At 45.5% G+C, this 27262-nt stretch overlaps 1 protein-coding gene across 1 annotated transcript in view; it reads right to left on the bottom strand.

Annotated features, from left to right (window-relative positions):
- The window catches only part of SERINC5 (serine incorporator 5), a 46478-nt gene extending 30022 nt beyond the window's left edge, over positions 1–16456 (bottom strand). Inside the window, exon 1 of the mRNA XM_069963042.1 lies at positions 16201–16456. Within this exon, the coding sequence (XP_069819143.1) occupies positions 16201–16227 (27 nt within the window). The 5' untranslated portion in view covers positions 16228–16456. The remainder of the gene's footprint in view (positions 1–16200) is intronic.
- Positions 16457–27262: the final 10806 nt, after the last annotated feature.

Below are 27262 nucleotides of genomic sequence, written 5' to 3' on the forward strand. Positions count from 1 at the left end.
ATACAGGACCCCCTACTCCATCTATACAGTACATGTATATACAGGACCCCCTACTCCATCTATACAGTACATGTATATACAGGACCCCCTACTCCATCTATACAGTACATGCTACCCTACGCACCAGACCATGGGTGCCTAATGGTAAATACGACCCTGCAGGTATACAGGACACTACAGGTATACAGGACCCCAAAACTATACACTACAGGTGCACGGGACCTCCACCAACTATATACTACAGGTATACAGGACCCCAAAACTATAGACTACAGGTATACAGGACCTCCACCAACTATATACTTCAGGTATACAGGACCTCCACCAACTATATACTACAGGCATACAGGACCCCAAACTATACACTACAGGTATACAGGACCCCAAAACTATACACTACAGGTATACAGGAACTCCACCAACTATATACTACAGGTATATAGGACCCCAAACTATACACTACAGGTATACAGGACCTCAAAACTATACACTACAGCAGGCATGTCCAAAGTCCGGCCGGAGGGCCATTTGCGGCCCGCGTTCCGAACTTTTACGGCCCCCCAGGTATCCAGCTTGCTATTATCTGCCTGTGTTATAAAGCATATAGCATTTAGCATGTAAAATGGTCGGCCCTCGCACATGTTCACTTCATCAAATTTGGCACTCTTCGAAAAAAGTTTGGACATGCCTGCACTACAGGTATACAGGACCAACACCAACTCTATACTACAGGTATACAGCACCTTCACCAACTCTATACTACAGGTATACAGGACCCCAAAGCTATATACTACAGGTATAAAGGAACTCCACCAACTCTATACTACAGTTATATAGGACCCTCAAACTATGCACTACAGGTATACAGGACCCCCAAACTATATACTACAGGTATACAAGACCTCCACCAATTATACACTACAGGTATCCAGGACCCTCAAACTATAAACTAAAAGGTATACAAGACCTCTACCAACTATACATTACAGGTATACAGCACCAACTATATACTACAGGTATACAGGACCCCGAACTATACAGTACAGGTATACAGGACCTTCACCAACTGTACACTGCAGGTATACAGGACCTCCCTCAACTATACACTACAGGTATACAGCCCCCCCAACTACACACTACAGGTATACAGGACCCCCAACTATGTACTACAGATATGCGAGACCCCTAAAAGTATACATTATGGGTATACAGAACCCCTCCAACTATACAGTACAGGTATACACGAATTCCACTGATTAACTCAGATGAAACAATACCTTTAGCTTGGCCTCCTGTGCACCTTAGAACAAATCTAATTAACACACTGACACTTTATACCCGGGCAGCGCCGGGTACATTTTCTAGTATATAATAAAAATGAAAGTCTGTCTGTCCCAAATAGACTTCCAAACGCCTGAACCGTTTGACCCCAAATTTGGCACACAGATACATTGGGTGCCCGGGAAGGTTTTAGTGAAGGTCCCGCCCCCGCCAGATGTACAGGAAGGGAGGGGGAAGAGCGGCAGCCCATAGAGATGAATGGGAAAATCTCCTCACTGCAAACACAGGTGATATAATTAGCTGCAGCAGACACGGCAGTTGGAGCCTTAGCAACCAATAGGATTACTGCTTTCATTTTCACAGGGAGCAATGGTTGCTAGGGAAGCTGCCTCACAACATCCACAGTAATAACTGGTAGACCCCTACTCCATCTATACAGTACATGTATATACAGGACCCCCTACTCCATCTATACAGTACATGCATACAGGACCCCCTACTCCATCTATACAGTACATGTATATACAGGGCCCCCTACTCCATCTATACAGTACATGTATATACAGGGCCCCCTACTCCATCTATACAGTACATGTATATACAGGGCCCCCTACTCCATCTATACAGGACATGTATACAGGACCCCCTACTCCATCTATACAGTACATGTATATACAGGGCCCCCTACTCCATCTATACAGGACATGTATATACAGGGCCCCCTACTCCATCTATACAGGACATGTATATACAGGGCCCCCTACTCCATCTATACAGGACATGTATATACAGGGCCCCCTACTCCATCTATACAGGACATGTATACAGGACCCCCTACTCCAACTATACAGTACATGTATATACAGGGCCCCCTACTCCATCTATACAGGACATGTATATACAGGACCCCCTACTCCATCTATACAGGACATGTATATACAGGACCCCCAACTCCATCTATACAGTACATGTATATACAGGGCACTACAGGTATACCAAACTGTGACTGGGTAACACTGCCATACCAGACCTGACCAATACCGCCATACTGTGACTGGGTAACACCGCCACACCAGACCTGACCAATACCGCCATACTGTGACTGGATAACACTGCCATACCAGACCTGACCAATACCGCCAAACTGTCACTGGGTAACACCGCCACACCAGACCTGACCAATACCGCCATACTGTGACTGGATAACACAATCATATCAGACCTGATCAATACCGCCATACTGTAACTGGATAACACTGTCATACCACACCTGACCAATACTGCCATACTGTGACTGGATAACACTGCCATACCACACCTGACCAATACCGCCATACTGTGACTGGATAACACCACTATACCAGACCTGACCAATACTGCCACACTGTGACTGGAGAACACCACCACACCAGACCTGACCAATACCGCCATACTGTGACTGGATAACACCGCCATACCAGACATTACCAATACCGCCATATCCCCCTCAAAAAGACACCAGATTTTCTGGCAAGTCTGAACGGGAGGGTACTGCCCCTCTGTAAGGGGCTACCCTACGCACCAGACCATGGATGCCTAATGCTAAATACGACCCTGCAGGTATACAGGACACTACAGGTATACAGGACCCCAAAACTATACACTACAGGTGCACGGGACCTCCACCAACTATATACTACAGGTATACAGGACCCCAAACTATACACTACAGGTATACAGGACCCCAAAACTATACACTACAGGTATACAGGACCTCCACCAACTATATACTTCAGGTATACAGGACCCTAAACTATACACTACAGGTATACAGAACCCCAAAACTATACACTACAGGTATACAGGACCCCAAAACTATACACTACAGGTATACAGGAACTCCACCAACTATATACTACAGGTATATAGGACCCCCAAACTATACACTACAGGTATACAGGACCTACACCAACTCTATACTACAGGTATACAGCACCTTCACCAACTCTATACTACAGGTATACAGGACCCCAAAGCTATATACTACAGGTATACAGGAACTCCACCAACTATATACTACAGGTATATAGGACCCCAAACTATACACTACAGGTATACAGGACCTCCACCAACTCTATACTACAGTTATACAGGACCCTCAAACTATGCACTACAGGTATCCAGGACCCTCAAACTATAAACTACAGGTATACAAGACCTCCACCAACTGTACATTACAGGTATGCAGCACCAACTATATACTACAGGTATACAGGACCCCCGAACTACAGTATGCAGTACAGGTATACAGGACCTCCCTCAACTATACACTATAGGTATACAGCCCCCCCAACTATGCACTACAGATATGCGAGACCCCTAAAAACTATACATTGTGAGTATGCAGAACCCCTCCAACTATGCACTACAGGTATACACTAATTCCACTGATTAACTCAGATGAAACAATACCTTTAGCTTGGCCTCCTGGGCACCTTAGAACAAATCTAATTAACACACTGATACTTTATACCCGGGCAGCGCCGGGTACATCTTCTAGTATATATATATATTTTATATATATACACACACACACACACACACACTGTATATATTGTTGGACCCGTGTCCTCACAGTGCTATAACGTTCCCCTACAGTGCCATGTTAAACCTGTATCCAGAAAGAACAGTACCTTCACAGTGCTATACTGTACCCATACAGTGCCATGTTAAGACCTGTATCCAGAAAGAACAGTACCCTCAGTGTTACACTGTACCCATACAGTGCCATGTTAGACCTGTATCCAGAAAGAACAGTATCCTCAGTGTTATGCTGTACCCATACAGTGCCATGATAGGCCCCGATTCTGCAGGAACAGTACCCTTACATTGCTATACTGTAACCATAGAGTGCCATCACCCTCAAAGTGCCATGTTAGACCTGTATCCTGCAGTATCAGTACCCTCACAGTGCTATACAGTACCCAAACAGTTGTGTTTAGACCACTGCTAAGCAAATTTCCACCAATTTCAATTACAAGTACGATCATGTCTGCCACATATCTACCCAATCCAGGAGACCACATTAACTCAATGTCTGGTCTGCCGTCCCCATCCAGATGACAGGGCTCCCTCCACCAGTTTGCCCTGTGATCCCCTAATGGCAGGCTTTGCTAGGAATAGCCCGACACCCAGTAATAAGCTAAGTGTGCAGACGAGATGACAGAGCTGGTTTTCATCTGTTGCCAACATGCAGCTTTTATTTCATCTTTTTATAAGAAAGAAGCCTTGTTCATGGATGTGGATGTGAGTCTAGGAGCTCCATGGTATGTGATAGGACTCTCCCTGAGGATCCTTTGTCAGGATAACATCTAAGAAAACCACAATTGAAGCCCTTGCACCACAATGAGCCGCTTTGGTTCTACAGAACGTAACATTACAAGTATAGCCTTAGGGATTGTAACAATCCATAGAGCACACAGGCACCTCTTCTTTCTATGTCTGCAGTAGATGCCTCCTGCGTTTTCCTGTATGACAGACAGTGTCCATCCGCGTCTTCGTGTTCCTTCATTACAGCTCTGCGTCCAATCTGAGGGTTATCCATCAGAGCTTAGAACATGGCCGCCGTCCTCCAGAAACAGCACCACCCCTGTCCACAGTTTGGGTTTGTAACTCAGTTTCATTAAAGTTAATAGAGATGAACTGTAATACCACATTCTACCTGAGGACAGAAGGGTGGCGCTGTTTTTGTAAGAAAGTAGCTGTGTGTTTTTTCTTATCATAGATAACCCCTTTTATAGATATATTTTCAGTTTTTTGGAGCTATAGACGGACCAGGACCCTTAGTTGTACTCCATGGTAATACACATTAGGGTACACATAAAAGAGGTAACAGTAAAGGTCCATAGGTTTATGGCTGTCCTATTACTTAGCATTACTAGCACAAACTCTTGAGACCCCATAGACCTTATGCATCTATATTTTACCGCAATGCACAAACCTGCATACACACGGAAAGATTATCGCTTACATTTAGACGAGTTAACGTTAAGCACATTGGTGGCCTATTCTAAAAAGAACTTATAGCAGATTCCAACCCCTCCCCCCAACCCCCGATCAGTTGTGTTTACATGGGTACCACATGCCATACATTTAGTAGTGCTGATGTATAAATAAGACAAGGCTGCAATACCCTGCACAACCACTACTCAATGTATGGCAAGCACAAGCTATGTAACCGAGAGGCCACTGCACTGACCCAAGCGTGCATTGTTTCTTCAAACAGGCGAAAGGAGGTGCCAGAATCCAGCCCCCCAACCTATATGGTACTGATGGATACAGGTTTGTAGTGGTATAATGTATTGCACCAACAGAGAGGCAAATCCCTTCCCCCATCTTGTTCCAAAATTATACTCCCCATACCAGACAGCATTTCATAGGAAGAGGATTGCAGATAAGAAAGTACAGACGACTGTGGGTGCCCAAAATCTGTGCATATAGCTAGTTTACAGAAATGCAAATAGTCTCTCGTAAAACATCAAAGGAAACGGCTCAGGAAATAAGTTTCATGTGAGTGATAACAACTAGAAATGTTACTGCAACTTTCTGCTGCTAGAGGGGAAAATTTATGATTCGTGACGACCATTTACATGAATGACCAACTATGTTATACAGCAGGGATGGGGAACCTGCCGCACTCCAGCGGTTGCAAAACTGCAATACCCATCATGCCTGGACAGCCAAAGCTTTGGATGGGAATTGTAGTTTTCCGACAGCTGGAGGGCCACAGATTCCCGATCCCTGTTATACATCAGGTACAGCAGAGCGAGGGTAGTCACCAAGTATGAAGGCCCTATAGGCCCCTGACCCGGGTCATGGCGGAATTACAGTAAATAACAGATTATTACGATACTTATACATAATAAGGAGTAGTCTTACAGGAAACGGCGGAAATCTTGAGTTGTCTATAATTGTCAGCCAATAATGGGAAATGTCTTTCCATAAACTATTTGCAGCCCACACACTGAAGCGTAATGGTATTGTGCACATCTGCAGGAGGTCATGGGAAGAGAAGCCATATCTAGGTCACACAAATGTTCATTATCCCAACGGCGGCAGCGAAGGCTGATCCCCATCGTACCATAGAGAAAGGCAGACAGAACAGCCATGAATGTCCAGACCTGCCGTCCGCCATCACCATGAATGGATGATTTCCCAGAACTCTATTTATCCCCTTAAACCTACTACTTCTACAGCTTCCGGTACCTGCTTTCATCCATGTCTTATTCACACTTTTATATAATACTATACTGTACAATGTATGAGCGAGAGAAGACATACAGACTAAGGGCCCTATTACACGGGACGATTATCGTGTGAAAAATCGTTATATTGTTTGAATTTAAACGATAATCGTTCTGTGTAATTGCAAGCAATGATCAAAAAATCATTTGTGTGTCATTGATCGTTGATTTAGATCTGAACCTAAAATTATCGTTAATCGTTCGCTGTAATTTCACATTCGTTCCCTCAAGTTCCGCATTTTTTCACTAATCTTTCAGTGTAACTGCACACTGTTCATTGTTTTGCTGGGATCAGAAGGAGTAAACGATTACAGTAACGATCGCAATAACGATCGTAACTAACGACTATTGTTCTGTGTAATATGGTGAATGATTTCAGGTTAACTATAAACAGTCTTGTTTGCGATCGTTTATCATTAGTCGCTAATCGTTAAAAAACGCTCCATGTAATAGGACCCTAAGGGTCCTTTTACATCAACCTTGGGCCATCCGTAGCTGCAAAAGAGTGGCGAACAGTGAGATCAACGCTTGCTTGCAGTGCCTTAAGAAGGCATGAATATTCACATGGCCGGGTCGCAAGATAGATCACTGCCTCATTCGTGTGGCCAGTTAAATATTATGTTTCCACAGAGAGATGTATGGAGATAAATTTTTAGACCTGCGCAAAAGAAGCGATCAGATGATGAGCAGGTATTTTCCCACTCCTTAGCTGATCGCTCTCACTAATAAAGATGTGGTCAGCTGAAGACTGAGTGTGATCGTCCACTGGCTGATCACTGTGCTATTAAACAAGGCAATATACGGTATGTAATGAGTAATAAAGTGGTGAGGATTCAGGTACCCGGCAAACGTTTTGAGGTAGGAGAAAGTTTAAAGTGGCACTGTTAAAAAATTTTTGCAGAAATCAATAGTCCAGGCGATTTTAAGAAACTTTGTAATTTGGTTTATTAGCCAAATATGCCATTATCTGCATGTACAAAGCCTTTTCCCAGGTCCCCCCCTCCTCTCCTTTCTGTCATCCACTGCTCAGAATCAGGAAATCGACTGTTTTTTTCCATCCGTGGGACTCTGATCTGTCTGGTCTATGAAGAGGGGAGGGGGGAGGGGGAAGGAGCGAGATTAGCGGCAGCTGAGAGGGAGAGCTATTCAGAGCCCTAATTAGAGGTCAGAGAGGTCAGTGGTGACTGTCAGAGGAGATAGCCAGCGATGTGAATGTAAATTAACTCTTTGTTGTCCTGTTGCTTTTACTTTCTCTCTCCATAGGAAAACCATGAAGACAGGGGAAAGCTTCAAACTGTTTTTTCATGATAAAAATTCCTTTTTTGGCTAATAAACCCAATTACAAAGTTTCTTAAAATCGCCTGGACTATTGATTTCTGCAATTCAAATTTTAACGACAGTGACACTTAAATAAGGTAAGGGAGAGAATTCCAGACAGCGGGGGCAGCTCAGGAGAAACCTTGCAGTTACGTGAAAAGAAGCTGTGATGAGAGAAGAGAAGTAAATGAGCAGATAGTGGGAGAGAAAGGAAAGAGAGTATCTGTAGATATGGAGGAGGCTGAAGTTATGTCAAGGTAAAACAATAAATTAAATGATACATGCCCTGCTCTTCATGACATGCAAAGGAATTTGTTCCAATTAAAAAGAAAATTCCCAAAAACTATGCAATCCCATGTAGGAAATTGTCCTTTGAAATTAGACTGGATGGACACATAAGTAACTTGGGCTATATTGGTACAGATGGGAACCACGCAACAAAAAGCACAAGGGGAAAATAAGACTGAAGCAAGTATAGTTTTTATAATACAACAAAGAAGACGCATATATTACTAGTTATTTCTATACACCAGCTCGCATTCTGTGCCAGGAATCTTCACCTAGTTTGCTCAGGTTTCAGCCTCCTCCATTGTATAACTGGCTCCTTTGTTTTGTGTACGAGATAGCAGAAACTCAAGGCTGCGCCCAGTCTACACAGGAGATAAGGCCATGTGTGCAGCTGTGAGCTAGCAGCATAATAACAATGCCCTCAGCTCATCCGACACCAACTACACTGGAGAAGGGTCATTCTCATCGGGGGCATTTATGGCATATGGACAGGCTTGGCGGTCACTGACAGTATAGAGCAGGGGTAGGGAATCTTGGCTCTCCAGCTGTTGCAAAACTACAACTCCCATCATGCCTGGACAGCTGAAGCTTGCTTTAGCTTTGGCTTTCCAGGCATGATGGGAGTTGTAGTTTTGAAACAGCTGGAAGGCGAAGGTTCCCTACCCCTGGTATACAGTTTTCTGTATACACTGGCCTCAGTGCTTTAACCATAAGTTTGCTACAGGGCCCAGCCATTTTCTAGTTACACCCCTGACCGCAACGCAATCAGCTGTCCTGACAGGCAGGGGTTTTCTGAAGCCCCCCATAGATTTGCCATAGGCAGGGGCAGTGTAACAGGTGCCGGGCAGTTCATGTAATTCAGTGTACTGCATGAGAGATCACACGATGTTCAGGTGTCCTAGGAGGATGAATCATAAGTGTAAAAAAAATAAAATATATATACATATACACTCACCGGCCACTTTATTAGGTACACCTGTCCAACTGCACGTTACCACTTTATTTCTAATCAGCCAATCACATGGTGGCAACTCAGTGCATTTAGGCATGTAGACATGGTCAAGACAATCTCCTGCAGTTCAAACCGAGCATCAGTATGGGGAAGAAAGGTGATTTGAGGGCCTTTGAACGTGGCATGGTTGTTGGTGCCAGAAGGGCTGGTCTGAGTATTTCAGAAACTGCTGATCTACTGGGATTTTCACGCACAACCATCTCTAGGCTTTATAGAGAATGGTCCGAAAAAGAAAAAAACATCCAGTGAGCGGCAGTTCTGGGGGCGGAAATGCCTTGTTGATGCCAGAGGTCAGAGGAGAATGGGCAGACTGGTTCGAGCTGATAGAAAGGCAACAGTGACTCAAATAGCCAACCGTTACAACCAAGGTAGGAAGAAGAGCATCTCTGAACGCACAGTACGTCGAACTTTGAGGCAGATGGGCTACAGCAGCAGAAGACCACACCGGGTGCCACTCCTTTCAGCTAAGAACAGGAAACTGAGGCTACAATTTGCACAAGCTCATCGAAATTGGACACAAGAAGATTGGAAAAACGTTGCCTGGTCTGATGAGTCTCGATTTCTGCTGCGACATTCGGATGGTAGGGCCAAAATTTGGCGTCAACAACATGAAAGCATGGATCCATCCTGCCTTGTATCAACGGTTCAGGCTGGTGGTGGTGGTGTCATGGTGTGGGGAATATTTTCTTGGCACTCTTTGGGCCCCTTGGTACCAATTGAGCATCGTTGCAACGCCACAGCCTACCTGAGTATTGTTGCTGACCATGTCCATCCCTTTATGACCACAATGTACCCAACATCTGGTGGCTACTTTCAGCAGGATAATGCGCCATGTCATAAAGCTAGAATCATCTCAGACTGGTTTCTTGAACATGACAATGAGTTCACTGTACTCAAATGGCCTCCACAGTCACCAGATCTCAATCCAATAGAGCATCTTTGGGATGTGGTGGAACGGGAGATTGGCATCATGGATGTGCAGCCGACAAATCTGCGGCAACTGTGTGATGCCATCATGTCAATATGGACCAAAATCTCTGAGGAATGCTTCCAGCACCTTGTTGAATCTATGCCACGCAGAATTGAAGCAGTTCTGAAGGCAAAAGGGGGTCCAACCCGTTACTAGCATGGTGTATATTAATATATATATATATATATATATATATATATATATATATATATATATATATATTTTATTTTTTATTTTATTTTTTGGGGTGGGGGGTGAGTATATATATATATATATATAATCACTCACCCCCCACCCCAAAAAAAAAAAAAAAATCACTCCCAAAAATCACCCCCAAATAATCAAAAGTGAAAGTTTCCAACAGACTGGTAATCCGTACCGCAGTGCAGTTTTTGCCCTGACTTGGCGTGAAGCTACAATTTCATGCAGTTTGCGGTTACAGAGTATGATGTGGATTTTCTCCACATAAATTTTGCACCTGAAAATCTATAGTTCTGAGGATGCAGTCAGGTCAGGTCATTGGACCCACAGTAATACGGATGCTAAGACGCATCTGTATTATACTAGTGTGAACCCAGCCTTGTTTTTATTCACAACACTATATACAGCGTTCCTGCAAGCACTTCAGTTACAATATACTAGATATATGGATATATAGATATATGGGTATATGGGTACTCCCAGGTAAGCGGAAATAACCACACATTAAAGTATCTATAGGAGACGACGTATACAGCACAACAACGGATCCTGGAATTCATTGTGGATTTCTCTTCATTCCTGTCAGATTCGCTCTTTAGTAGAGGAAGTCATCTGATAATAACATCCAGAGACGCAGAGGAATTCTTTCGTTCCCCAAGGTTTCCGTAAGAATTTGTTAGCAGTCTGTAAACAGCTCCAGACCAGGGTCGTAAAACCGTCTGTATCATCCCGCATGGTAGCAAAAGGGATCAACAGTAACCCTACCCCCAATACTATGGACATAGAGCTGCCACATCTACAGCTGGAGTATATGTCACCTCCACTATACAATACTATATAATGCAGTGGACAATATGGAGCTGTATACAAGGCCAATTGTTCTCATGTAAGGTTCTGTTTCACAGATGAGGGCTTTACCTAGAAACACTGAAACCAACACCAGGGAGAACTCTGATATAGTATTAGGACTTAATCACGGGATAGTTCAGAGGATTTGTGGTTGGCTCAAGGATAGATATCAGAGGGTTGTTGGTAATGGTGTATATTCCGAGCAGAGACTGGTTACAAGTGGTGTGCCACAAGGGTCTGTTCTGGGTCCTTTTTTATATGTTTGTAAGCGACATAGGAGAAGTTTTGTGAGGTAAGGATAGTGACATAGGAGAAGGTTTGGTAGGTAAGGTTAGTGATATAGGAGAAGGTTTGGTAGGTAAGGATAGTGACATAGGAGAAGGTTTGGTAGGTAAGGATAGTGATATAGGAGAAGGTGTAGTAGGTAAGGATAGTGACATAGGAGAAGGTTTGGTAGGTAAGGATAGTGACATAGGAGAAGGTTTGGTAGGTAAGGTTAGTGACATAGGAGAAGTTTTGTGAGGTAAGGTTAGTGACACAGGAGAAGGTTTGGTAGGTAAGGATAGTGACATAGGAGAAGTTTTGTGAGGTAAGGATAGTGACATAGGAGAAGGTTTGGTAGGTAAGGATAGTGACATAGGAGAAGTTTTGTGAGGTAAGGATAGTGACATAGGAGAAGGTTTGGTAGGTGAGGTTAGTGACATAGGAGAAGGTTTGGTAGGTAAGGATAATGACATAGGAGAAGGTTAGGTAGGTAAGGATAGTGACATAGGAGAAGGTTTGGTAGGTAAGGATAGTGACATAGGAGAAGGTTTGGTAGGTAAGGTTAGTGACATAAGAGAAGGTTTGTGAGGTAAGGTTAGTCACATAGGAGAAGGTTTGGTGATGACAAAAAAAGTGTGCAATAGGGTTGATATTTCTGGAGGTGTCAGTAATATGAAAAATGTTTTAGCTTTACTAGCTAAGTGGTCAAAACAACGGAAACTGCAGTTCAATGTTTCCAAATGTAAAATAATGTACTTGGGAAGGAGCAGGAATCCTCTATCAGAGTATCATATTGGCAGTTCAGAAGAGAAGGATTTAGGGGTAGCGTTTTCTGACATCTATAAAATTAGTTAGCCATACAGTTACCAGTGCAACCAGGCATTAGGGAAAGCTAGGCTGGGCTGTATAGCTAGAGGTATAACCAGTAGGAGACTGTGATCCCACTGTATAGAGCGCTACTGAGACCACATCTGGAATACTGTGCCCAGTTCTGGAGACCTCACCTACTAAAAGATATTGATAAAATAGAACGAGTCCAAAGACAGGCTACAAAATGGTGGCGGGTGTCAGGCATAAAACATATCAGGAAAGACTTAAAGAGGTTGTCCACCTTAGGACTTAGTTGTCCTTTATCCACAGGAAAGGGGCCAAGTAAGAGATAGCTGGGAGGTCCGACCTTCGTACCCTCTGTCAATCTCCAGATATGCCCCTGGCTCCTTTGTTATAAATACAGCCAGGGGTATGGCAGCTGACCCACGGCTCTATTCATTCCTATGGGGCCACCGGAGAGAGCAGAGTGTCTCTCTTCAGTGGCTCCATAGTAATGAATAGAGCAGCAGGTCATGTAGATAGGGGACAATCTAAATTTGTATCGTCAGGAGGAAAGAATAATAAGGGGGACATGATTGAAACCTTTGCATATGTTAAAGGGATAAATAAGATTCAGGAGGGCAGAAACTGAACACAAGGACAAGAGGACAGAGTGAGAGGTTAGTTGGGCAACAGATAATAAGCAACAGGAGAAAAAAAAATGACTTTACTAAAGGAGTAGTAGATGTTTAGAACAAACTTCCAGCAGATGTGGTAGGTAAATCTACAATAACTGAATGTAAACCTACCTGGGATAAACATATATATCCTAAGATAAGAAGAAAGGGAAGAACAATCTTCTATGTGTCTATGCTAATGGGCCAGGATTATCTAGATCTGTGTGATACACCGGTGTGCACATGACCTTGCTTTGCAATCCTAATCTAACCACCCAGGCCTCAGCCATTCCTATCATAACAATGTTGTCATCCTGTTTAGTTCACCACAGTTTAGTTACTTTCACACTGGTGTCTACTTGCTGAAAGCTCCTAATGTGCACATGAAACATATCCATAGGCTCCTATCAGCACCTGGCGGTACACTGGGGCCATACCTCTTGCTTCTGCTGTATGGAATAGCACGGCAGAGTGCACTATATGCCAGATACAAACTTTATTCTGCATATTATACTTTTTTTATTCTTGTATTAATATGGGAGCCTACTAGAGAAGACTGGGTGGTCACCATCTCTTTAAATAGCCATTACCAAGGATACATTAGCCTGATGATGAAGTGATCTAGTAACACGAGCAGACATTCCCAGCTGCTGTCCTGTAAAACTGTCAGCAGCCATAGACTATATAGGTGGTAATGTACTGGAGGCAGGGTGGGTTAAAGGGGTTGTCCAGCAAAAAGCTTTTTCTTTCAAATCAACTGGTGTCAGAAAGTTATATAGATTTGTAATTTACTTCTATTAAAAAAAAATCTCCAGTCTTCCCATACTTATTAGCTTCTGTATGTCCTGCAGGAAATGTTGTTTTATTTTCAGTCTGACACAGTGCTCTCTGCTGACATCTCTGGCCGAGACAGGAACTGTCCAGAGCAGGAGAGGTTTTCTATAGGAATTCATAGAAAACCGGGACAGAGTTCCTGTCTTGGCCAGAGATGTCAGCAGAGAGCACTGTGTCAGACTGAAAATAAAACAAAGCTTCCTGCAGGACATACAGTAACTGATAAGTATGGGAAGACAATATTTTTTTTAATAGAAATAAATTACAAATCTATATAACTTTCTGATATCAGTTGATTTGAAAGAAAAATCTTTTCGCTGGATAACTCCTTTAAAGCAGGACTAAAAGCTGCCTGGTGTCTTCTTCCAAAAACAGCACCACTCTGGTATATAGGTTGGCTCTGGTATTGCAGATTGGCACAAGTGACAAGCCAATGGACAAGGGTGGTGCTGATTGTGGAAGAAGACAGACGCTCTTCTGATCCTAAAAAACTCCTTTAAAATAGAACAAGAAACAATGTTTCAACCCCAGGCACCAGACTAGAAGGTCCTCGCTTGTTCTCCTCCTATCTGATAAAGTTGTCAGGGCGTAATTTATGGTTACACTGACTTCATCTCAGACCCTGACAATGGGGACCATATAAATACAAGACAGCAGCCCATACTGTACAGTGAGAGCCCAGAGCTGACAAAGAGAATGGGAGTGATCCCAGGCGGAGTCCTCCGCACCATGCCAAGACAATACTGGACGCCCTCCAAGAAAACCAAGATGTGACTCACACACCGACTTGTGGCATTGTCATCAGCGCCGATACTATAGTTACAGAAACTTTCTATATTCATATAAACATTGTAGATGACTAATAGGCATCCAGGTTATACTGAATCTATGCCCTATAAGCAAACCAGCGCTCAGGGAATCCCCATTCTAGAGACTGGACCCTGACCAGTAGACAGGTGATAATTTATCATTGGAATACCCCTTTAAGGCTCAGACCTCTCCAGGAATGGCGGCTGTGGAGGTGTGTGTTATTATAACCAGTCTCCATTCCCTTCAATGGAACTGAGTTGTAATACCAGATAGAATCTGAAGATGAGAGTGGCACTGTTTCCAGAATAAAGTAGCTCACCGAATAGTGACATCTACCCTTAGAACAGGGGTAGGAAACTTTGGCTCTCCGCAAAACTACAACTCCCATCATGCTTGGACAGCCAAAGCTAAAGCTTTGGCTGTCCAGGCATGATGGGAGTTGTAGTTTTGCAACAGTTGGAGGGCCACAAGTTTGACACACCTATCTTAGGATAAATAAAGCTTTGTGCTATACTAATTCCTTCGGTAACTTGTTTATAGTCTAGACTGATGCACCCCTGCACATTCCCCCCATGACCCCCTACCAGGCTGCACCCATTCTGTGCCCTACACCATGGGAACCCAACATTTCTACATGTCATATAATCATAGTCCACACCCTGCGCTTGACTAGTTACCTTTATGGCATCACTCCGCACTTTTCTATCTGCATTGTCTGATATGATGGTGGATGACGGGTTAATGTGGCTTTATCTATAATCCCTGTGCCAACTGAAGGGGCTGTAAACCCATATAAAGTTGGAATGTTATACCTATTGTCTGACTTCTCCCATACCAGTAGACTGTAAGCTCTTCTGCACAGGCTCTCCTCTCCTATTGTTTGCTCATTTGTTTTAACTAGTCATCTTTCCCATGTCTCATCTCCCTAATTGTAAAGCATTGTGGTATATGACAGTCAAGAGCAGATGCCGGACTACAACCCCCATGCATGTAGTGTTCTCCGGGACCAGTCCTTGGGGTGATACCCCATGCACAAGTACTGGCGGGAAGGTGCCAAGTAGGTTCAGGAAAGTCAGACTTGAACACAACAAAGAATTTTTGCACCAATGCTAAAAAGTGTTCATCCAATGACCAACAACCCCCATCAGGCTATGACTGCAGAGGTAGTTGGAGCAGGGCAGTGCATCAGAATAATACTGCTGGGATACCTGCACACAAACACTTCAAGACTCCCTGTATGTCTATTGTAGTTACACATAAGTAGAGGATGATCACAACTCTCATCATCCACACCTTAATAGCCATTACTGTTATCATAGAGGTCTATGGTGCAATAACAATACACATAAGAGGATACAAAGCTTCCATAATATATACTACTGCTGCAGAGAAAAGTTTGTCATATGATTGCAAAAGAACTACAACCCCCATCAGATCAGAGGATTGATCACAGGATAAGGCAAAAAGCCCAGAAGGGGTGAGATGTGGGAATGAGGACATCGCCTGCATGCTGACGGTTTCTGTGTGTATGTAAGCACCTGGACTCCGCTGTAGTCGCCCCCACCACCATGACCTGCTGGGAGTAGTAGTACTACAGGCTCTTACCTGCCTGGCGCAGCATCCCGCAGACATGGTCCCGGCTCAGTCACACTCTCCAGCTGTACAATGGCTGCGGCACCGGACCTGCTGCTGCTCTGTGTCTGCCGGGAGTGGCGCTCACATATACCGTGTCTCCCCGCCGTGATACCAGCGCTCTCCGGTGTGCGGGCTCCGGTCACTGTCCCGGGGTGACCCGCGGCTTATGTGCGGCTCCGGGACCCCAATGCCAGGAGGCTCCTAGTGTGAACAGCCGCAGTTTCCGCTGTCGTCACCAGGGCAGGAGGATCGGAGGATGGGCCACAGTCCTGGGGATACACAGGAGGGGTATATAGCTATATACAGGGCAGGAGGAGGGGTATATAGCTATATACAGGGCAGGAGGATCGGAGGATGGGCCACAGTCCTGGGGATACACAGGAGGGGTATATAGCTATATACAGGGCAGGAGGAGGGGTATATAGCTATATACAGGGCAGGAGGAGGGGTATATAGCTATATACAGGGCAGGAGGATAGGTATATAGCTATATACAGGGCAGGAGGATGGGCCACAGTCCCGGGGATACACAGGAGGGGTATATAGCTATATACAGGGCAGGAGGATCGGAGGATGGGCCACAGTCCTGGGGATACACAGGAGGGGTATATAGCTATATACAGGGCAGGAGGATCGCAGGATGGGCCACAGTCCCGGGGATACACAGGAGGGGTATATAGCTATATACAGGGCAGGAGGAGGGGTATATAGCTATATACAGGGCAGGAGGATCGGAGGATGGGCCACAGTCCTGGGGATACACAGGAGGGGTATATAGCTATATACAGGGCAGGAGGAGGGGTATATAGCTATATACAGGGCAGGAGGATCGGAGGATGGGCCACAGTCCTGGGGATGAGGGGTATATAGCTATATACAGGGCAGGAGGAGGGGTATATAGCTATATACAGGGCAGGAGGATCGGAGGATGGGCCACAGTCCTGGGGATGAGGGGTATATAGCTATATACAGGGCAGGAGGAGGGGTATATAGCTATATACAGGGCAGGAGGATCGGAGGATGGGCCACAGTCCCGGGGATACACAGGAGGGGTATATAGCTATATACACGGCAGGAGGAGGGGTATATAGCTATATACAGGGCAGGAGGATCGGAGGATGGGCCACAGTCCCGGGGATACACAGGAGGGGTATATAGCTATATACAGGGCAGGAGGAGGGGTATATAGCTATATACAGGGCAGGAGGATCGGAGGATGGGCCACAGTCCCGGGGATACACAGGAGGGGTATATAGCTATATACAGGGCAGGAGGAGGGGTATATAGCTATATACAGGGCAGCAGGAGGAGGGGTATATAGCTATATACAGGGCAGGAGGAGAGGTATATAGCTATATACAGGGCAGGAGGATAGGTATATAGCTATATACAGGGCAGATGAGGGGTATATAGCTATATACAGGGCAGATGAGGGGTATATAGCTATATACAGGGCAGGAGGATAGGCCACAGTCCCGGGGATACACAGGAGGGGTATATAGCTTTATACAGGGCAGAGGAGGGCTATATAACTATATACAGGGCAGAGGAGGGGTATATAGCTATATACAGAGCAGGAGGATCGGAGGATGGGCCACAGCCCCGGGGATACACAGGAGGGGTATATAGCTATATACAGGGCAGAGGAGGGGTATATAGCTATATACAGGGCAGGAGGATAGGTATATAGCTATATACAGGGCAGCAGGAGGAGGGGTATATAGCTATATACAGGGCAGGAGGAGGGGTATATAGCTATATACAGGGCAGGAGGATCGGAGGATGGGCCACAGTAACGAGGATACACAGGAGGGGTATATAGCTATATACAGGGCAGCAGGAGGAGGGGTATATAGCTATATACAGGGCAGAGGAGGGGTATATAGCTATATACAGGGCAGCAGGAGGAGGGGTATATAGCTATATACAGGGCAGAGGAGGGGTATATAGCTATATACAGGGCAGAGGAGGGGTATATAGCTATATACAGGGCAGGAGGAGGGGTATATAGCTATATACAGGGCAGGAGGAGGAGTATATAGCTATATACAGGGCAGGAGGATGGGCCACAGTCCCGGGGATACACAGGAGGGGTATATAGCTATATTCAGGGCAGGAGGATGGGCCACAGTCCCGGGGATACACAGGAGGGGTATATAGCTATATACAGGGCAGAGGAGGGGTATGTAGCTATATACAGGGCAGAGGAGGGGTATATAGCTATATACAGGGCAGAGGAGGGGTATATAGCTATATACAGGGCAGGAGGAGGGGTATATAGCTATATACAGGGCAGGAGGAGGGGTATATAGCTATATACAGGGCAGGAGAAGGGGCATTTAGCTATATACAGGGCTGGAGAATGGGCCACAGTCCCAGGGATACAGAGGAGGGGTATATATCTATATACAGGGCAGGAGGAGGGGTATATATCTATATACAGGGCAGGAGGATGGGCCACAGTCCCGGGGATATACATGTGGGGTATATAGCTATATACCGGTCAGGAGGATGGGTATATAGCTATATACAGGGCAGAGGAGGGGTATACAGTTATATATAGGGTAAAGGAAAGGCAGCCAGTATACAGAGGAGGGGTATATAGGTACACAGAGAAGAGGAGGCGTATATAGTGATACACACTGCAGCCTGTATACAGATGAGGGGTATGCAGTGATATACAGGGCAGAGGAGGGGTATATAGCTACACAGAGAAGAGGAGGGGCATATAGATATATACAGGGCAGAGGAGGGGTATACAGATAAACAGGGCAGCCAGTATACAGAGGAGAGGTGTATAGATGCACAGGGCAGCCAGTATACAGAGGAGAGGTATATAGATACACAGGGCAGCTAGTATACAGAGAAATGGTATATAGATACACAGGGCAGCTTCTTCAGGAAATGTAAGACTTCTGCCTTCATGGTTGTGGTGTTCCCCAATATCAGTCTCAGGGGGTGAACATTTTATTGCACCTCATGCACAAGTACAATAAATGCGACTTGAAAACCACAAAGCGTTTTTGCAAAAATGATTAAAATTTTTCACCCCATGACCAACAATGTGCAAGTAGCTGGCAGTGTCCTGGAGCCGCCATAGAGATTTCACAGAGAGATTTATCTGACAGATTTTTGAAGCCAAAGCCAGGAACAGACTATAAACAGAGATCAGGTCATAAAGGAAAGACTGAGATTTCTCCTCTTTTTAAATCCATTCCTGGTTTTGGATTAAAAAATCTGTCAGATAAATCTCTCTGTGTAAACGCACCATTAGAAACTGGGTCCTTACATAGGACCTCACAAAGAGAAAAAGCATTGAGGAAAGTGTTACTATCGCAGCTCACACATACATACATGGTATATACATGGCATATACATATATACAATGGTACCTTGGTTTAAGAGTAATTTGGATTGAGAGCGTTTTGCAAGAAGAGCTCACAGTTTTTCAAAATTGTAACTTGGTTGAAAAGCATTACTTTTATTTAAGAGCTCCTGTACTGGGGGAGTGGAGGAGGGGCATGGTTTGCGTAGCGGGGTCTACAGCACTGTACGCTGACCCAGGAAGTCTCCCTCACCTTCCAAATCATAGCAGATCCACTTCAGGCTGGGGCTTGCATCAGGGGACAGGGCTGTGGAGGAAATCTCCTATAGCTGTAACCCCTCTCTCCCTGGATGGAGAGTGCTTCTATACTGGGCCCACATATACCCTGCTCATTCCCTCATGCTCCCTGCAGTCTCTGTCAGCTCCTGTGTTTCCCATCCTCTCCATTCCTGCACTTACACTTAGCTATACGCACTGCTGCTGTAATGTGCCTGCACTTACACTCAGCTATACGCACTGCTGCTATAATCTGCCTGCACTCACACTGCTGTATATAAAGTTTCTATCACTGTCCTCCTGCACAGCTCTGTGATTCTCACTTCCTGATTGGCCCATGCTGAACACCCCCCCCCCCCCTTCCCCATTGCTGTCATGTGACCACACAGATCTCTCACAGCAGCCCTGCTTCTCTGTTCTAGCCTGTTGTACTACACTACTGCATTATGGGGATCTGCATCTCCATTTGCTGCTGTGTTATCAGGTTTATGCACTTACTATACATTATACTCCACATGCTGATTGCTATACTGTGCAGTAACCTATAATATCACATATTTATCTGTTTCTACATGTTTGTTTCATTTGTTTTACATGTTCGGAATACAAAAAAACATTATTTTTGGGGTGTGGAACCAATTTTTCTCCATTTCAATGATTCCTTATGGGAAATTTGCTTTGGTTTAAGAATAGATTTGGATTACAAGCATGGTCCCGGAACGGATTATGCTCGTAATCCAAGGCACCACTGTACATACATGGCGGATCCAGGAGGAGAATATAACGTTGTGTCATGTTCCATCACATACTACAGGGATAAGAGGTGGAGCGTGTACAGCATTGGGAATGGCAGAAAGAAAGTCACAAGCCTCCTGTGCAAGAAATGGTTAAATGTAATGAGGCAGTAACATGTCACACTGGTCAAGTGGTACTTGGCATCCATAAAATAGATGGGGAAACGTACACAGTCCCTTTTCAGGACCAAATGTACGAAAACAAGAATTCCCCAAATAACCGCCAGCGTGCGAGCACAGCGACATGTCATGGCTTAATGCGGCCTGGAAGGGCCCTTTCATGGAGCCGGACCGCGCTGTCTGGCTCCCATCAATGCCGCCAATTAGGGAACAATTGAGGCCATTTCAGCCCCATATAAAAGGAGGAAGAGCAGAACTAAGGAGTCGCATTTCACCAGGGCCGGCTCTGAAAAGTGGCCATTCACACAGACGGGTGACCTCACAATGGCACGGCCATCCATTTGCATTTACACTGAATGTGTATATTGTCCCCAACGCAAAAGAAAACGTATTTGTTGAGGGAGGATAACAAGAGCTGGTGTTGGGGAGGGGGGCATTAGAGAGCTGGGGTGGGGGTGGGAGTCATCATACACACAGACATCATTTCTGCTTTAGTATTGTGTCCCAGGGGCCAGATGTAGGGACTGGTAAAATGCTATTCACAAAACAGACCTTTTAGAAGAATCGCGCGGATTGTTGCCTTTTCCATATTTCTGCCGGAGACGGCCTTGATACACTTATAATAGAGACCATCTCCTGCAGCAAGCCAGGGAGTGAAGCACTTAGCCAAGCGCTTCTCTTGCCTATATGCAACGAGTGCAATGTGTGAAAAGGTTAAAAAAATTAAATAAAGCGGCTTTATGTTACAAGATCAGATGGTAAATAATGGGTCAGTTAATTATTTGGATGGTCGTAATTATAGCTGTTATTCTATACGGTGTGGCTATTGCCGCCATTATTATATTGAAATAACGGCCATATTTTCTTTTATTTTATGGTGTGGTAGTAAGACCTGAAAGTCCTACAAAACCCCTGTAAGTGCTCTCATTGCACTAAAAAGAGCTTAGGCCTCATTCCCACATCCCGTATACACAGACAATGTGCTATGGAAAGGAGTTCAGTACTCCCGACACCAGAGCTTGACACCAAAGCCAGGAATGGATTTGAGAAGAGGTCAAATCATAGGGTCCATTTACACAGAAAGATTATCTGACAGATTATCTGCCAAAGATTTGAAGCCAAAGCCAGAAACAAACTATAAACAGGGAACAGGTCATAAAGGAAAGCCTGAGATTTCTCCTCTTTTCAAATCCATTTCTGGGTTTGGCTTCAAATCTTTGGCAGATAATCTGTCAGATAATCTTTCTGTGTAAATGGGCCCTTAGTCTTTCCTTTATGACATGTTCCTGGCTTTGGCTTCAATAATCTGTTAGATAAATCTCTGTGTAAACACACCATAATAGTGGTATAATGCGCAGTCATTTAGTACCACACTCGCTAATCCTCTCTGCAGTGTACCAGACATCATTGGTGGATTAGAGCGACTGTACACCAGGGGTATTCCCATGTCAGGATTTTTCTAATAGGTGCAATTTCTGTGCATTTCTCCTAAAGACTGTCACAAACATGACCACACTATGAAATCCCGGTGGACCACCTGCCACTCGCCCTTGCCTGCCTCTCCGCTGGTCCCATAGGCTTTATTCTATGGTTTGGCAGATTCCGCCATCAGCCCGAAGAATGGGCCTCCTCCACAGATCAGGTCACTGATGTCCTAGAGAAACACAACATCAGGGATGAATTCATTTTGCATCAGTTTTTTTGTGGATTAAAAAAAAAAAAAATAGGAAGGTAATAAATGGCAACTGGGAGTAGTCTGCCTAGGGGTTGCAGGGAAATGCAGCAGTTAAAACAGACAATTTTTCAGGTGGATCAATGATGCAGTAAATGATTGGCTAAGCAGACAAATCCTGCACAGTAATAAAAATACCTACAAAAAATAAAACAAATTATCAGGATACACCTGTGCTCACAGGTCAGTACCTCCTATCTTTCCCATTCTGTCTGCAGCAGTGATGGTGAGTGTAATACCATATTCATACTTGTGTTGTTTGGGGGCAGCCTTCTCCGCCGGTGGTGCTGGCCGGGTTTTGGGGAGGCACTTTGGGGTTTGGTCCTGTGACATTGGGGTTGCAGGGCCATTCATGGCCTCCCTTCCCTGCATGTGCACACTTTGCGGGGTTGGCGACCCATGTGAACCAGGAGACCGGCATGTGGTACATGGGGCAATATGGTTTAATCAAATTATATACCAACATCCTGGTATCAAATCTGCTGTGTATCGCAGCAGGAAATTCACTGCGAGTCGGTGTGTGTGAAGCTAGCCTAAGGGTACCATTTGTAACCAGATTGATTTATTTCAGAAAATTAAGGTGTCTTATCTACCTACCTTCCTTATCTGGCTGTGTAGGTGGGATTGGTTTCTATTTGGCTAGGTTTATGGGGATCAGCATTGTTATGTCAAATATTCAGCCATAAACCTCCCCCGTAGTGTCAACATTGAAAGATACAGTTGTTTGTTGCTGTCAAAACCTTGTAGCTGTAATTGTACAAGCACTTTGTTACTGATAATATGTACAAGGCCTGGGAAAAGAGGATTTTTTTTTTTTTGTAATCACCAGAAAATCCCTTTCTTGTGGCTTCATTGAGGACACAGCACCAGTGGGTATAGGCTACTGCCACTAGGAGGCAACACTAGACAGAAGTAGTGACTCCGCCTGGCAGGCTATACCCCTCCTACAGACACCAGGCTAACTCAGTTTAGTCACAAGCAGTAGGAAAAGTAAAGAGAACAGGCCAAAAAAAAAAATGCTGGTCCCGGAAACGAAAACCCAAGAACAAAACAAGCCCCGGGAGCAACAACCTCAAAACGACAGGGTGGGAGCTATGTCTCCCCATGAAGCCACAAGAAAGGGATTTTACAGAGAGTACAAAAAAATCCTCTTTTCTTGTGCCTGTCATTGGGGGAAACCGCACCAGTGGGACGTACAAAAGCAGTCCCAGAGGGTGGGGAAAGAAGATGACAATCCCCATGCGGCCTGCCTAATGAACGGCAGCCTGCAGAACCTTGTGGCCCAGACTGGCGTCAGAGGAAGCCAGGATATGGACCTGATAAAACTTAGAAAAAGTGTGAACTGAAGCCCAGATGGCAGCCTTGCAGACCTGGGACACTAAGGCCTGATGGCGAACCGCCCAAGAGGCCCCCACAGCCTGAGCAGAATGAGCAGTGACCCGAAAAGGAGCCCTGCCACGAACGCGGTAGGCCTCTGCAATGGCCACCCTGATCCTCCGCCCAATGGTGGTCTTGGAGGCAGCCAGCCCCTTGCGCGGACCTGACTGGACCACGAAAAAGGAATCCGAGCAGCGGAAGGAAGCAGTGACGGACGAGTAGATCAGTATGGCCCGGACAAGGTACAAACAATGCAGGGACCTTTCTCTAGGATGGGAGGGTGCAGGGCAAAAAGAGGGGAGAATGATGTCCTCATTAAGGTGGAATGCCGACACGACCTTTGGCAAAAAGGAAGGAAGAGGGCGAAGCACAACCTTTTCCTTGTGAAGGACGAGATAAGGGAAGCGACAAGAGAGCCCTGCCAGTTCAGACACCCTACGGATGGACGTAATCACCACCAAGGCGGCGACCTTCCAAGAAAGGAGATGAAGAGACACCTCCCATACAGGCTCAAAGAGAAGACCTCGAGGACTAAATTAAGGTCCCAGGGCTCTACAGGCTGTCAAAAAAGAGGGGCCAAGTGGACCACCCCCTGTAGGAAAGTCTTCACCTGAGGGCGAAAAGCAAGAGCCGGCTGAAAAAGAACAGACAGGGTGGAAACCTGAGAACGCAAGGTAGAACGACTGAGGCCCTTATCCAGACCAGATTGCAAAAAAAGAAAAAAATCTTGGGAGTGGAACACACCAAGGGGTGAAAATTATTCTGTTCGCACCAAGAAAAGAAGGCCTTCCACACGTGATGTTAAATCTGAGCCGACTGAGGCTTACGGGCCTTAAGCATGGTTTGGATGACTGGTTACGAGCACCCACGAAACCTCAATACCGTGGCTTCAACAGCCATTCCGTTAAACTCAGCTGAGGTAAATTGGGGTGGAATATGGGCCCTTGTGAAAGGAGGTCGACCCGCAGGGAAAGACACCAGGAGGCGTCGGCCAGGAGGTGCACTATGTCGGCGTACCCAAGACCGGCGTTGCCAGTCTGGAGCGAGAAGAATGGCGGAAACGCCGATTGCCTTGATGAGCTTCAGGACTCGTGGGAGAATGGACAGAGGAGGGAAGGCGTAATTCAGGGAGAACTGCTCCCATGGGGTCACCAAGGCGTCCATCGCGAACGCGCAAGAATCCCCGACTCGAGTCACATAGGTGGGGAGTTTGTGGTTTAGCCTGGAGGCGAAGAGATCCACGTCTGTGAATCCCCAACGCCGACAGATTTGAGTGACCCGCTCCTGACTGCAATGTCCCTAAGGACTCTAAACAGGACAACCCCCCCAAGTTTGGAGGAACCCCAAAAGGAGGGAAAAGGGAGAGACCCAAAAGTACTGAACAGGGGGAGATACTCCCCTGTCCATTGTCTTCAGGTACGCGCAGGGTCATCCCTTTGGTCACCTTGCACCTGGGTGGGGTACCGGCATCCTACCGCAGGGAGTGGGCGTTGGGGGACGGGTGACCGGCACAGGGAAAGGGAACTTTCTGTGCACCCTCAGGGGGAAGCTACGTCTTGTGTGGCAGCCCACACCGACGATCCCCCTGATAACCTAGGAAACAAGAAAAAGAAATAAGACAGGTGCATGGCACCATTGTCTACCTCCTACGGACACTAGACTAAAACGGAGTTAGCCTGGTGTCTGTAGGAGGGGTATAGCCTGCCAGGCGGAGTCACTTCTTCTGTCTAGTGTTGCCTCCTAGTGGCAGTAGCCTATACCCACTGGTGCTGTGTCCCCCAATGACAGGCATAAGTAACTTCCATTCATGGTCAGACATTTCTAGAAGCACATCACCCCCAACCCAAACTTACTATAAAAGCCGGGGGGTATGAAGCTTCTAGTCAGCCTCAGCTGGGACCATGGAAGGAAGGTGCCCAGCACCCTGGTGGTCATGGAGGAAAGTGGGTGTATATTAGTGCATAATATACAATGGGGCTCCCAATTTCATTGTGGAAGGTACAACTCTCCATCTGTAACTGCAGCTAAGTATCAGTACCTGTAATAAAGCTCTTATTTTTATAGGTTATTGCCTTCTGCAACTATTATCAAAAGCAACAGATTACGATTTTTTTTGGCCTTCAAAAAAAAAAAAAAACTGCCATGCCACACATAGCATTTTTTTTGCAGTTTTTTTTACTTTATTCAGACAATTTTGGGGGGTTTTAGCCATTTCTCTGTGCACCAAGATGGCTTAATTTTCCTCTGCCATCACATGACATAGTTGCTGGACCAAAAGGGTACAAAAGCAGCAGAAAAGAAAATGCCATAGATACAGCAATGGACGAGCAGAACAATCCCATTTCAGTCTATGGGAGACAAAAATGCCACAGTTTACCAAAAAAACAAAACACGCTAAGTTTGGAAAAACTACCAAAGAGCCTCAAAAACGCCAGAGAGGAGAGAAAAATGACGACCCCCCCCCCCCCCCCCCCAAATAAAAGGAAAAACTCAAACATATGTAATCATATCATAAACCTCCAGCTAACATCTGGCCGCTGACATTTTTATACGTTTTTAGGCATCGTGAAGCCAATCTAAAAGCTTAGTAAAATTCCCACAGCTTTCTCACAATAGTGGTGGTAACCAAAATAAATAAAAATAAAAGACTGGGGTGGGGTGAAGACTTATGCTGATCTGTTCTTGGACATGGTTCACACAACACATAGGCTGTGTGCTTTCTCGGCTCTCTTCAGGTGCAGTTGAGCTGCAGCACAATAACAAATCCCTAGTATAATGCAAACAAATAGCCCTGAATATATAATGTTGTATATGGGACACATCAGAATTATATTAAAGGACAACTCCCACGAAAAAAAAATTTCCGCTTATTTAACACACATTACAAAGTTATGTAACTTTGTAATGTGGTTAAATACCCGGTCTGGCCCCCTTCACTTTCGGACCCCCGACCCTCCCCCCCAGAAGTTAAAGAATGTATACATTACCTATTACGGTCATCACAGTCCTCTTCTCCCGGGCGGCATCTGGTGACGACTACGTCAGAGTCGGGGGGCGGTCCGGGTCTTCTTCCTCCTTGGCATCTTCATAGAAAGTGAATGGGATGTAAAAGGCTGCTGGTGCACATGCGCACCAGAAGCCTTTTAATTGGCTGGAGCGCATCACATGGCTTCCAGCTTGCTGGAAGAGATTGCTGGAAGCCATGTGATGCGCTCCAGCCAATGAAAAGGCTGCCTGTGCGCAAGCGCACTGGCAGCATTTTCCATCCCCTAGACCCGGAAGTCAAAGACATCGCTGAACGGCGGCGACGGAGAGGCGGGCGCATCGAGTGGGGATCGTCACCAGAGGGATGGGGAGTATGGTGTCTGTGTTTTGTTTTGTTTTGTTTTGTTTTTTTGGGCGGAGTCC

Source organism: Dendropsophus ebraccatus, chromosome 3, assembly GCF_027789765.1.
Source record: "Dendropsophus ebraccatus isolate aDenEbr1 chromosome 3, aDenEbr1.pat, whole genome shotgun sequence".
In the NCBI taxonomy this organism is placed as follows: Eukaryota; Metazoa; Chordata; class Amphibia; order Anura; family Hylidae; genus Dendropsophus; species Dendropsophus ebraccatus.